We start from the raw sequence: 14,254 nt of genomic DNA on the forward strand, positions 1-14,254 counted from the left end.
ATTACTCCCCAAGATCACTGATGTTACTAAAACATTCTCTTGGGGAACCATAGCCTTCTACCGCAGTTTCTTTTTTGTTTTGAAAAAGAGAGTTGTTTGATGTTCTGAACATTTTTGTTTTTCTAATTCTTGTGGTAAAGGGGCCTTAAGACATCTTGACCAGGTACCCCTGCTCAACGGCAGCCAGTATATTTTCTGAAGAGCCCCAGGGCCACTTGCAAATATGCTTCTGGTCTATTTGAGCTTCCCATGTATTAGGACAAACAGGAAACTGGACTGGATGCACAGGAGAGGGTTTTTACATTAGCAGCTGTTTGTGGGGAGGGGTGGAATCCTACCTAATGTTAATACCTAAATGTTTGGGACCAAACATGCCACAACATTTATATTCAGAATGAAAAGATGTAATATTCAATATTGTTAAGAAATCGATCAGGAATGAATATGTTCATTACAATTCCTGTGAAGTCATCTAGTCACCCCTTCTCAGTGCCTAGGCCAAGGCAAGATTGTTTCCTATGATACTCTCCAAAGCTTCATCTAGTTTTAAATGACTCGGCTATTACGGTGTTCATTGATCTCCTATGGAGTCTATTCCATGATCTAATGGATCTCACTGTCGAGAAAGTGTTTCCCAGTATCTAGACAAAGTTTATTTAGTCCTTGCTGCCGAGTAAATACTGAGTATTTACTATTCTCCCGCCTTGCCTCCCGCAAGTCCCTATTACAGCGGTACCAGTAGCTGGGGCGGCGAGCCTTGCCTTTACTGCCCCTCCTGTATTTATGGGAGGCTGAAGAGCGAGTGTCGCCCTGACGGGGACATTTGAAGACAACAAGACCAAGCCCCCGACGGCACTGAAATTAGCTCCTCCCGCCCCAGCCAGGCGCGAGGGGGGGCTCCCTAGCTGGGACGGCGGAGTTTGAAAGGAGGGTTCCCAACAAGGTGCCCCTGCCAAGCGCCTCGGGGAGCAGCACCTCCGCGCCCCACACTCCGGTTCACCAGGAGCAGCCCTCACGGGGCCACCCCAAGCTCTGGCGAGCGGACTCTGCTCAGCCCGGCCGACCCCCGCTCGGCACTCACCGCCGGCCTGCAGGAGCAGGAAGCTGAAGGCCAGGAGGCTACAACCGCTTGCGGGAACCATGGATCCTGCCTCCGGGGGACAGACGGCAGCCGCTGCTCGGTGGTGGGTCGGTGTGTGATTGTTTTTCAAGCGAGGTGGGGGAGCGCCCCAGAGCCCCGGCCTCCGTTCGCCAGAGACGCCCCTTGCCTGGCTGAGGGGAGGAGTAACGAGCGTCTGCCTGCCGGCCTACCAGCTCAACGCCCCCTTCTCCTTCCCTTGTGGGGGCGGTCCATGCACGCCCGCCTGTAGCCTGAGGCGCCGCGGGCGGTAGCAGAAGCCCTGCCCCGACCCACTTGACCTGAGCTGGACAAGGCGGGGCGGGGGGAGAACTGAACTGGGCACCGGGATGCCTGGGTTCATTCCCCCCCCCCCCCGCGCCACAGAGCCCTCCGTGCCTTGGGACCTTCGCCAAGGCAATCCTTCCTCTCGAGGAAGCTGGGAGATCCAGGCTGCAACTTTAGCTGCGGATTGAGGCAAATTATAGAACCGGTCCCTTTGGTCCTGTGCCCTTTTGAGCTGGAGGGTGCACGCTGGCAGTGTTTAAAACATGAGGAGAGCGGGATCGTAACACTCCCCTCCGTCAAATTCCCCTCATAGGATTAGAAGGGACCTCAGAGAGAGCTGGCTCTTCGCGCATCCCAGCCCCAGAATTCAAAGAGCTTTAGATGCAGGGTTCCAGTGTGGGCACTTTTCTTTTTAGTTTCCCCTGGTGCCGGAATAAGTATCAGTCCTAGGGTGGTTTTATTGTTTATCATGGAGTTTAGTATAGGAATCAAGTAAACATGGGTCAATCCTTCAAATAATAAATATTTGCAGTTGCAGACTAAGTTCACACAAGTGCTGCTTCTTATTTACAATGTCACCAGAAAGTGAGAACAGGCATTCCCATGGCACTTTTGTAACCTGCATTGAAAGCTATTTGCGTGCCAGATATGTAAATATTTGTATTCCCCTTCATGCTTTGGTCACTATTCTGGAGGACATGCTTTCATGCTGATGGTGCTTGTTAAAAAAAGAAATTGTTAATTCAATGTGATTGAACTCCTTGGGGGAGAACTGTACCTCTCCTGCTCTGTTTTACCCACTTTCTGCCATATATTTCATGTTATAGCAGTCTCGGATGATGACCCAGCATGTTGTTCGTTTTAAGGACACTTTCACTGTATGTAGATTTGACAAAACGCAAAGAAAGTACCAATGTGAGATTTCTAAAGATAGTTACAGGACTCGACCCAAGATTTAAGAATCTGAAGTGCCTTCCTCTGAGAGGAACGAGGGGTGGCACATGCTTTCAGAAGTCTTAAAAGAGCAACACTCTGATGTAGAAACTACAGAATCCAAACCACCAAAAAAGAAAATCAACCTTCTGCTGGAGGCATCTGACTCAGATGATGAATATGAACATGTGTCGGTCCACACTGCTTTGGATTGTTATTGAGCAGAACCCATGATCAGCATGGATGTATGTCCTCTGGATAGATGGTTGAAGAATGAAAAGACATTTGAATCTTTAGCGCATCTGCACGTAAATATCTTGCAATGCCGGCTGCAACAGTGCCATGCGAACGCTTCAAGTGACACTATAAACAAGAAGTGGGCAGCATTATCTCCTGCCCATGTAAACAAATTTGTTTGAGTGATTGGTTGAACAAGATGTAGGACTGAGTGGGCTTGCAGACTCTAAAGTTTTACATTGTTTTGTTTTTGAATGTAGTTATTTTTTGTGCATAATTCTACATTTGTAAGTTCAACTTTCATGATAGAGAGCATTGTACACTTTGTATTCTGTGTTGTAATTGAACTCGGTATATTTGAAAATGTGGAAAACATCTGAAAATATTTTAAATAAGTAGTATTCTATTATTTTTTAATTACCCGCTTAATTTTTTTAATTGCGTGACAGCCTTTATTTTGAGCTTTTAGCGTTTGCATTTTCAAGCATCTCTACAACCACAAGGACTATAAACTTACTTCATTCTAAATGCAAGCTTAGAATCACATTTAGTGACACAGCCTTCTGGGACCTGGACGGTTGGGAAAAATACCCATACCAAATATTGCAAGACTTGCAGTAAAATTGCATGAGTTGCCAAACACTTGTTTGCACGTACACGAAAGCTTGATTATTCTATGCAATGCGACAATGTTGATAGCAAAGGCTAATTTAAGATTTTGAAGGCCACCTGTGACCTTTCTGTGGAGCACAACAGCAGCCTTTGAGCTAACCTCAAATCCCCCATTTCTAATTCACTTTGCTATGGGTATCTGCACTGCCTGCTTCTATATGGCAGGTGGTCCAACAGTTCTATTGGTGTTCTTTACAGCTGCAAAGATTTTCATGCAATGATTTGCTTATTTTAGTATTTTTCAAATGTACATTGATTTTATCAAATAAATGCCTTTTTTGTAGATTCATTTCAGTAAGTCATTTCCATAATACTGAATGGACATTAATTGCTTTGTTTCTACAAAGATAGTGTATACCATTTACCAGGTTGCAGTGACTTTGGTGTAGGGCGATGTGGTTTCAAGACAAATTTTTGAAGAGTTACAGTCGTTGCAAACCTTGTAAATGAAGTGGGCAGAGAAGACTCTTCCCTCCCCCAACCCAGTCTGTTTCACTTCCTTTTTTTACCCTGTCTTTAGGAGAGAAAAGTGTGGCAGCAGCTTTAAATGCTCTTTCCTTTTTGTAGTTGTATTTCTAAAAAGAAAGATCTGTATTCCATGTCTGAACCTTACTGTAGTTTTGTGGTTTGGGAGGTTTCAATTCCGGCTGCCCTTTTCTTGAACTCTCAGGTCCCTAGCCATCTGTGCAGAAGGCAACAATGATGTAATGTCAGCTATTGCTCTATTTATACCCTGCCATATTGGAGCAGGGAAGATAACTGAGTTACTTAAAATACAGACTTCCTTTACCCAGGATATTGTAGTTTACATTGCTACATAAAAATAGGGAAAGAAACCCTCATATTTAAAAGTTGGCTTTAAAATGGGGATTTTTGGATGCTGTACCCACAAAGCAGTGACGTTTTAGATATCAAACCATAATAATAATCTCAAACTACAACAAAGTAGAATATCCTGATTAATTAGAAGGTTAGAAAGAATAATACCAATGTGGTATCATTAAGTGAAGTGATAACAGGCCCCTTTCCTCTAAGTGTATTTTTAAAACACAGTATTACCATGATTAGCTGAATCAAAACAACAGAATTTACATAACCACACTGATGACACAGGTGCCTAACTCAAAGAAAATTAGATATAATTTTAACAATAGTGAGTTAAAATCTACTGAAATAAAATAAGCAGAGAATAAGTCCATGTAACCTAGATTCCAAATCAATTTCCAAGCTCATAAATGAAAAGTTGATGTGGAGTGGAATCCAGTCCCCCCCCACAACCACCCACACACATTTGAGCCTGCGGTTGAATTCGTAGGCCATCCCAAAAGTGAGGAACACCAACTATGGAAGCAGTGATTTGGTTGGCATAGCACTTAAGAAGGTTCATGTTTCCAGTAGATCCTGGATAGACAAGGGGAAGGGAATAGAAGAGGAAGCAAAAAGTAAAGTTATTCTTTAGCTTGCATGCATTGCAGTATTGCACGTACATTTTCTAACAGTTTTCCTTTAAAAGGTGCTAAAATAATGGTGCCTATACACAAAAAGCATGTCTACAGGATTTTGGAACTGGGGCAAAAGTACAAGGGCCAAAATTTCACATAATGGGCTAGATTCAGTTTAGTTTTCACCAGTTTCTGCCAACATGATCCAGGGCCTTTTGTGGTAGAATGTCCTCCTTTGGAAGGGAGGTTGTAATGACAATGCACCTGCAACCCACCCATCCAACAGAGGGCTTTTAACAACCTTGGCTTGGGTAATGGCCTAGGCAGCCTCCACCTGCAATGTTCCAACCACACTTCAGGACTGTTGCCATAGCACTATCCCTAAGGGGTGTGATGGCAAAAATACCTGATCTTCCTTTAGGAGCGCATCGCCGCTGGGTCAGGAAGTGGAATTTACACTTGCCAGCAGTATTTGGGGTAACAAGTTTATTTACTACAAGTCAGCATGATTATTTTTTCTTCCACACCCCCTTCCCAGGTAGTATATAAAAGGTATTTGCATCTCAGGACAAGTGCACCTCCCATGCATAAAATTGTGTTAAAGGAAGTATTCTAATTAAAATAATTCATTGCATCAAGATAACGGTGTGCAAATTACTACAACCCAGCCACTAAGCCAAGGATAAAACACATTTTGTTGAGATAAAAGCATAATACTGTTCAAGGAAGCCAGGAGTCTGAGTCATAACACCTAGGATCCACCTGCTCTAGCCCTCCAGGAGTTTTTCACAAAGTGAGACTAAGGGGAAAGTTACACAAGTCAAGAAAAAAAAAAAGGGCACAAAATCTAAACTACCACAACATGAGCAAACTCTTCACCACCACCATTATGCATGTGAATCAGAAAGGTAACACTAGAGTGTATCTGGAACAGGCATCTACACTAACTGAACCACTGCAAACAGCAGTTATGTAGAGCATCCACACTAGCCATTTTGTTCCAGATGCACAGTGCACCACATCCACATATGGAAGCACAGTTGGGTGTATAGGTTGTTGTGTCTTAGCCCAGCACAGCTCCTTTGAACAAGTACATTATATCCACTGTCTATTTAGACTTCTTGACCATTGTTTGTTACACTGAATGTGTCAGTTCTTTCCTGAAAAAAATCAACAACAGTACATGTGTGTCACCAGGATCAGCGACTATGCAAGCACAAGCATGCAGCAGAGTAGATGCCATGGAAAAGACTCATCAGCTCCCTCTGGACCACTTGCTAGATTGCCTGTGGGCCATGAGGTCCAGTGTATATCACTGTAAGCACTGACAACTTTTGGTCTTGGTTTTTGAAGTGTAGTGCTTGATTTAATTCATTTCTTTCCACCAAAATAATTGAGTTTTATTTTATTTGTGGAGAAGGTTGTGTTTTATTTTGTTGCTATACTAGTGGTTTCTTTCTCCAATGTTTCTCTTTAGGAAAAAGACTGGAATACTCTGATTCCAGGTGATATTGCTCCATCAACTAGTGGAGTGTCGCTGTCTCCTTCACCACATAATGCAGTAGAGCAGCAGGGGATGTACCGCTTCTCAGGAGGAAAGTGGGAAGGCAGGGTAAATTTAAGTTACTTTATGCCAGGTTTGATGACAATGTTGTTGTGTTCTCTTTCAGATTTCAGAAATGAGACACTGCTGGGGCAGTGGACCTAGACAGCTACAGCAATCCCCAGTGAAGTGAGTGCATGAAGTGAGTGTCTTCTTTACTTATCAGCCATTGATTTGTGTCCTGGCTTTTTCTGGTGCACTCTCAAAGGAGAAGAGATTTTTAATGTTTTTTAAAAGGTAGATGTCCAAGCTGTGTTTTATTTATGCTTATTTGTTTTATTGATTTTTGGGTTGAGGTGTCACGGAAGGATGAGACAGCTGCACAGGGCAGCTGACTTCAGCCTGATACTTGGGCAGCACTCAGATTAGATTCATCATGAACAGTGTTAGGAGGAGGCAGAGCTGAGCAGCCACAATTGTCTCAGGCCTGTATGCAGCCAACTTGACAGGTAACCAAGCATTTTTAAGTTATAAAGTAGTGCCTGAAGGGTAGCTAAGAGTTTTGTGGGATTCCACTGGGAGGACTAGTTGAACCAACATAGCTGCTATACTAGTTCTTCCTATCAACACTGTTAGTCCACTGGAACATATTGATGTAGTGATGGACAAACATGGTTAGTCTCAGAGCATGTGCCATCACAGTGGTGGCCAAAGCACCATTGAGGACAACGTTACAGGCACAGTAGAGGATTAATAAAAAATGATTTAGGCTTTGTCTATGCCAAAAGTCTGGTGTACTAGAGAACATAGAATTTCATTGGCCGCCCTTGTTACCATATGTAGCCCAGTGGGCCAGCTTACCTGTATTAATATTCATTGTTTTGTTATTCTGCTTTATTATATTTAGTAGTAATGCAAGGAACCTACAGGCTTTTATTCTGTAAGATTTGGCTTTAGTAGATAGCATGAGGCTTGAGGCCTATAACCTTTGGTATAGATAAATTTAAGTAACTCATAAGTTATAGGAAACTGAAAGTAGCATGCAAGAGGGGGAATTTTGTCCAGAATACCGACATCAGCCACCCACACCAACATACAGAAAGTTCCAGACAGAATGTCCGACCGCAAAGCTAACATGACAACAAATTGACGTGTATGCTAATATGGAACATCATACATATACTAACCTATAGCAAACGGACACCTTAGGGGGTGGAAATACAAATAAGGACCTCTATTGAATATGCATTGGACAAGGCAGCATCAGTGTAACCTACTATAAAAGTAACGTCCCAGGGACAGCAGAAGGGTGGAGAGATGTAGACCTTGGTATGGCCCAGAATGATGGCCACCGGGGAAGATGAGGACAAGGATGGTGAAGAGAAAGATAAGGGTTAAGTATGTAAGATAATGGTTAAGTAGGTTAAGAAAGATAAGGGTGTAAGTATGGATGCCCAAATGTACTTTCTGTATTATCTCTATCTGCCTTGTTGAGTTTAAGTGTGTGTATAACTTTGCTAAATTATTAAGAAATCATATTTGTATCTATCTATCTATCTATATCTATCGAGAGAGAGAGAGTTCCTATGGTGTGAGTGTTGCACCTGTTCACATCGGGGTTCCCAAATTATATGATGATTTTGCAATAATCTTACTGGGCCTGATCTTGGGACAAGAACCTGTTAATCCTCAAGTTTACAATGATATATTCCCAACTTTGGGTCAGGCTACACATATAGCATTGCTAAATACAGTTGGGAGCAAGAGGGAACCATACAAAAAATCAGTACGGACACTTATGGCATTCATGAAACCCAGCAGATCTCAAAGTAACTATCATTCTTGGGTTTCAGACTCAATATCCACTCCACTACTACCCTCAGGGAGTGGATTATGGGCCTGATTTGGGCCTCAATATCCAACTCCCACTGACGCCAGCAGGGCTGAGGGTACTCAGTTCTTTGCAAGATTTGGCACTAGTGGCCCTTATTCTCCATTCAGTATTTCTGCAGAATTTCCCGGATATCACTGGGAGTTCTGCTCAGAGACAGGGATAGAGTACGTGCCAACCTTCAGACAAGCTAGCCTCTGAACTTAACAGTGAAACAGGAGCTGTGCCACTTGTCTCATAAGGAGTGCAACTGAATAATTAAAACCTGTCTCTGCAGTGGTGCAGGATTCCAGCAAGTGTAACTGATTTTCAAATGAATGTACAGAAAAAAAACCTTGTCCTCTCTACCCCAGAAAATTACACTCCCAGAGTATAATTATCCCTACCACTGATATACTCCGAACCCTATGGAATATTTTTGTAATCTTCTTGATTATAAGCCCCTCAGGTTAGTGACAGTATCTTACTATCTGTAAGGTTTCATCCACAGCAGAGCACTAGACAAATAAATATTCTTCCTGGAGTACTTTAACACTAATCAGTACCGGGTTTACCATGGCGCCAGCAGGCCGGTGAGTGTGGCTGGGGGCAGGAAGGGCGTGGGAGAGTGGGTCTCTGGAGGATCTGTGTGGGGTACTCCTGGGGGAGTGAAAACAGATCCCCTGCAGATTTCTTTTCTTTCCTTTCAAAAGTGACCGAAAAGCAAAGTGAGGGGAGTGGCAGCTGAGCATACCCATGGGTTTAGTTTGGGGGGCAGTGCCCGCAAACAGAGGCGAGGCATGGGGGCACACGGAGTCACACGCCACTGCCTCCCCCGCTTTCTGCAAGCGCAGAGCTGCCCAACTGAAAAAAGAGGGTGCTGCTCAGAAGATGCCACTTTCTGAGTCCTAGTGCTGGTTGAGCTCCCCTTCTGTGTGCTGGGAGCCATCCTGTTTTCTGTACAACAGTGAGTGCCTATGGTGGGAAAGGGCAGGGGCAGGCTGGGGCTAGGGGGAAAGAGGCATTGGGGAAGAAGGGGGTCGGGAGGAGATGGAGCGGTGGGGAGGGGGCATGGGATAGGGAAGAGAAGGGGGCAGGGGAAGCGGGGGCAGAGGGAGGTGGGGCCTGGGGGAAAGAGGCAGCGGGGACAAAAGGGGTGGGATGGGGAGAAGATGAGGCAGTGGGGAAGGGGCCTGGGATGGGGAAGAGAAGGGGATGAAGGAAGCAGGGGTAGGAGGGAAGGTGGAGCCCAGCATGCGGCATCCCCTTGGCAGAAGCTGGGGTCCCCTGTTAAGCAGGCCCATCGAACTCTCACCCTGACAAGCCCCACCTCCCCTGCATCTGTACCACCCCGATGAGCCCCTCCAGATACCCTCTCCACTGAGCCCCAACCACCTGGACCCCCACCCAAATGAACCCCACCTCCCCTGCTCCTAGACTCCCCCCACCCTGGCTGAGCCCGTTAACCTGGATCCCCTGCAGAGCTCCTGCACCTGAAACCCCCGAATGAGCTTCTGTGTATCCAGATCTCCCACTGAGCCACCCGCATCCAGATTGCGCCACAGAGAACTCTCTTACCCCCACCTGGATCCCCCCACACTAAGTCCTCTGCACTTGGATCCTGCTGCTGGGCTGAGCCTGTACAGCTGGCACAGGGGGGCAGGGTCTCAGGGTATTTCTGGGGTAGGCCTGGCCCTTGCACTGTGTTGGTGAGGTAGGGTCGGGGAGTCCCTGCCGAGAGGTAGGGTCGGGGAGGCTGCAGGGTAATCTCCCAACTCTATGCAACCAGAGGCCTGTGCTCTCCACTGCCATATTGGAGCCTCCACATTTATTTATTGACAAACAAAATGTGCAGAATTCTAAAATATTATGTGCAGAATTTTTAATTTTTTTGTTTAGAATCCCATGAGGAATATGGGGTGCTGTGCAGCTGTGATGGTGGAACTGTGAGGAAGGTGGTGGGCAGTGTGGAGGTCTATGGGCAGGGGGTGATGGCGAGCAGTGTGGTGTGCAGGGTGCTGTGCAGTTGTGGTGGGAGGCCAGTGGGGGAGGTCTCAGGGAGGGGGGAGGGCTAGGCATAGAGATCTGTGGTGGAGGTTTCTGGGAGAGGGGGCACTGGGCATAAGGGTGGGGCACTGGGCAGGGGGTGGTGTTGTGCAGGCCCGCCCTCAAGGGGAAGGGGTATGCTGACGGCTCAGGGCTGGGAAGGCCAGTGTGTGTCTGGCAGCTGCAGGTTTATAAACAGTACCCTTCTGCTGGGCTGCGTGGAGCGGGGCTGCTCCTGCTGTGCTGTGCCTCATTACCTCCAGCCTTCCCTTCACTATGGAGACTGACCATCCCACCTCCCTGCACCTTGCCCCATGGGGGCCCACAAATATGTTTGACACCGGGCCCAAGAAAAGTTAATCTGACCCTGACAGTAATACAGCATTTCTACAAGTGCTCTGCACAGGTATAGCATCTTTCAGCTGGGGATATAAAATATCTAATCCTCAGCACCCTCAGGAGGAATGTTACTCCACTTTATAGAAGAGGAAAGTGAGGCACAGTTAAGCAATTTGCTCTAGTCACAGCAATTCGTTGGTAGAATGGAGAGCGTTTAACTCAATTTGTGATTCCCAGTCCTTTCTTCTAACCATTAGATGTTTTTGCACTGTATAGCCTGCAATGAATAGAAAGTAAGCAGCTTCATTTACTAGTTTCATCAGGGTTAGTTGCTCCTCTGCCTAGAGTAATGGCTTCAATAAAGCTACTTAACCTTTGGTTGTTACTATCTGTATTATCCCTCACTGCTACTTCTGATTAGCCTTTTTGGGGCATCTTCCCTGTTGAGCTCATCTGTGCAGCTCCACTCGTGGGAGAGCTGGCATGGACAGGACAGTGACATTTTTATCAAAATGACCTCTAGACCTGAGTGGTATAAGGGACTAAGGTCATTAGAATTTTGGAGGACTCCTGGAGCCTCATCTGCACTAGTGCTCCAATCATTGCTACCGCTAGTGGAGCTGAACCAGTGCTAATCAGTGGGAATTTCAGAGGAAAAGCATACAAGCGTATGCCCACACCTTGAATACTATGTGCAGTTCAGGTTGCTTAATCTCAAAAAAGATATTAAAATTGGAAAAGTTACCAAGAAGGGCAACAAAAATGATTAAGGTATGGAATATCTTTCATTTGATAAGAGATTAAAAAGACTGGGACTGTTCATTTTAGAAAAGAGGTTTACAAGTGTGGGGGGAATAAAATAGAGGTCTGCAAAATGATGAATGGTGTGGAAAAAGTGAATAAGAAAGTGTTATATCCCTTCACATAACAAGAACCAGGGCTCACCCAATGAAATTAATAGGCAGCAGGTTCAAAATAAATCAAAAGAAGTACTTCTTCACACAATGCACCATCAGATTGTTTAACTTGTTGCCAGGGGGTGTTGTGAAGGCCAGAAGTATAAATGGGTTTAAAAAAAAAAAGAAAAGAAAGAAAGAAAAGAAAGAAAGAAAGAAAGAAGCTCATAGAGGCCATTAGCCAAGATGGTCCAGGATGCAACCCTGTGCTCTGGGTGTCCTTATACTTCTGACTGGCAGATTCTGGACAGGATGACAGGGGACAGATCACTCAATGGTTGCCCTGTTCTCTTCATTCCCTCTGAAGGCTCTGCACTGGCCCCTGTACGAAGGCAGGATACTGAGCTAGGTGGACCATTGGTCTTATCCAATATGGCCATTCTTATGTACTTACCAAGCTGCCAAGTCATTCTCTGCATGTGCTGAGTGAGGGTATGTCACAGGAGAATCAAAATGCATGGGCTGATGTTTGCAGATGTAAAACATTGTACAGCTTTTACTAATGGGGGTTGAAAATTCACTCTAGAAAGTTATGGTAAAATACAAGTAATAGAGTAGCCAGATAAACAATAATTAATCTTCCAGGAATTGGTATACTTTCTAGCCCGCAAGAACTTCATTGGTTTAGTTTTAAAATATATAGCCAAAGACAACTCTAATTTAGCCTATGGAACTCCATTAATTTAATTAGGCCTGTTTACGGTGTAAATCAGGGTGGAGTTTGGTCCTGGAGGACCTTATTCTCCACTGCCTTGTGCCTTATGAATTCATTTACACCTGAGCAGCGTGAATCTGAGGCTATGTCTACACTACAAAATTAGGTCAAATTTATAGAAGTAGATTTTTTAGAAATTGATTTTATACAGTCAATTGTGTGTGTCTCCACTTAAGACCATTAAGTCGGCAGAGTGCGTCCACAGTACCGAGGCTAGCATCAACTTCCGGAGTGTTGCACTGTGGGTAACTATCCCACAGTTCCCGCAGTCTCCGCCACCAATTGGAATTCTGGGTTGAGATCCCAATGCCTGATGGGGCAAAAAACATTGTTGCGGATGGTTCTGGGTACATGTCATCAGGCCCCCCCTCCCTCCATGAAAGCAATGGCAGACAATAGTTTCATGCCTTTTTTCCTGGGTTACACGTGCAGATGCCATACCACAGCAAGCATGGAGCCTGCTCAGCTCACCGTCACTGTACGTCTCCTGGGTGCTGGCAGATGCGGGACTACATTGCTACACAGCAGCAGCTCATTGCCTTGTGGCAGCAGATGGTGCATTATGACTGGTAGCCGTCCTCGTCGTCTCCTGGGTGCTCTTGGCTGGCCTCGGTGAGGTCGGTTGGGGCTCCTGGGCAGACTTGGGTGCTCCTGGCAGATCTTGGTGAGGTCTGTTGGGGCGCCTGGACATAAATGGAGTGACTCAGGTCATTCTCTTCTTTAAGTTTTGTCTAATGGAGATTCAGTCCTGCCTGGAATATTGGCAGAGGGATAGCTCAGTGATTTGAGCACTGGCCTGCTAAACCCAGGGTTATGAGTTCAATCCTTGAGGGGGCCATTCTGCCTCAGGCTGCTCTCCTCCCTCCATGAAAGCAACAGCCAACAATCGTTTTGTGCCTTTTTCCATGCGGGTGCCATATTGCTCTCAGCATCGTCATCCACCTGCCGCTTCCGCTGCCACACTGCTCTCCTGCAGACGCCATACCATGGCAAGCATGGAGCCCGCTCAGATTACCGCGGCAGTTATGACCATTCTAAACACCACATGCATTATCCAGCAGTATGTGCAGAACCAGAAACTGCAAAAGCGGGCGAGTAGGCAATGGCAGCGTGGTGAGGAGAGTGATGAGGACATGGACACAGACTTCTCTCAAAGTACAGGCCCCAGCTGTGTGGACATGAATGTGGTAAAGGGGCAGGTTCATGCCATGGAACACCAACTCTGGGCCTGGGAAACAAGCACAGACTGGTGGGACCACATAGTGTTGTGGGTCTGGGACAATTCCCAATGGCTGCGAAACTTTTGCATGCGTAAGGGCACTTTTCATGGAACTTTGTGACTTGCTTTCCCCTGCCCTGAAGCACCAGATTACCAAGATGAGAGCAGCCCTCACAGTTCACGAGTGGTGATAGCCCTGTGGAAGCTTGCAACGCCAGACAGGTACTAGTCAGTTGGGAATCAGTTTGGAGTGGGCAAATCTACTGTGGGGGCTGCTGTGATCCAAGTAGCCAACTCAATCACTGAGATGCTGTTATCAAGGGTAGTGAGTCTGGGAAATGTGCAGGTCATAGTGGATGACTTTGCTGCAATGGGATTCCCTAACTGTGGTGGGGCAATAGACGGAACCCATATCCCTATCTTGGCACCGGAGCACCGAGTACATAAACTGAAAGGGGTACTTTTCAATGGTGCTGCAAGCACTGGTGGATCACAAGGGACGTTTCACCAACATCAATGGGGGATGGCTGGGAAAGGTACATGACACTCACATCTTCAGGAACTCTAGTCTGTTTCAACAGCTGCAGGAAGGGACTTTCTTCCCAGAACAGAAAATAACCATTGGGGATGCTGAAATGCCTATAGTTATCCTTGGGGACCCAGCCTACCCCATAATGCCCTGGCTCATGAAGCCATACACAGGCAGCCTGGACAGTAGTCAGGAGCTGTTCAACTACAGGCTGAGCAAGTGCAGAATGTGCATTTGGATGTTTAAAAGCACGCTGGCGCAGTTTACTGAGTCGTTTAGACCTCAGCGAAACCAATATTCCCATTGTTATTACTGCTTGCTGTGCGCTCCACAATATCTGTGAGAGTA

General features: G+C 45.9%; 2 protein-coding genes across 2 annotated transcripts in view; one reads left to right on the plus strand and one right to left on the minus strand.

Moving 5' to 3' along the window:
* The window catches only part of SHISA5 (shisa family member 5), a 45,038-nt gene extending 43,553 nt beyond the window's left edge, over positions 1–1,485 (minus strand). Inside the window, exon 1 of the mRNA XM_084634053.1 lies at positions 1,082–1,485. Coding sequence (XP_084490179.1) covers positions 1,082–1,142 — 61 coding nt within the window. The 5' untranslated portion in view covers positions 1,143–1,485. The remainder of the gene's footprint in view (positions 1–1,081) is intronic.
* Positions 1,486–6,358: 4,873 nt separating this feature from the next.
* The window catches only part of LOC311523644 (uncharacterized protein), a 40,771-nt gene continuing 32,875 nt past the window's right edge, over positions 6,359–14,254 (plus strand). Inside the window, exon 1 of the mRNA XM_084633840.1 lies at positions 6,359–6,434. Coding sequence (XP_084489966.1) covers position 6,434 — 1 coding nt within the window. The 5' untranslated portion in view covers positions 6,359–6,433. The remainder of the gene's footprint in view (positions 6,435–14,254) is intronic.

The sequence above is a fragment of the Lepidochelys olivacea genome (genome assembly GCF_965140295.1).
Source record: "Lepidochelys olivacea isolate rLepOli2 genome assembly, chromosome: 7".
NCBI lineage: Eukaryota > Metazoa > Chordata > Testudines > Cheloniidae > Lepidochelys > Lepidochelys olivacea.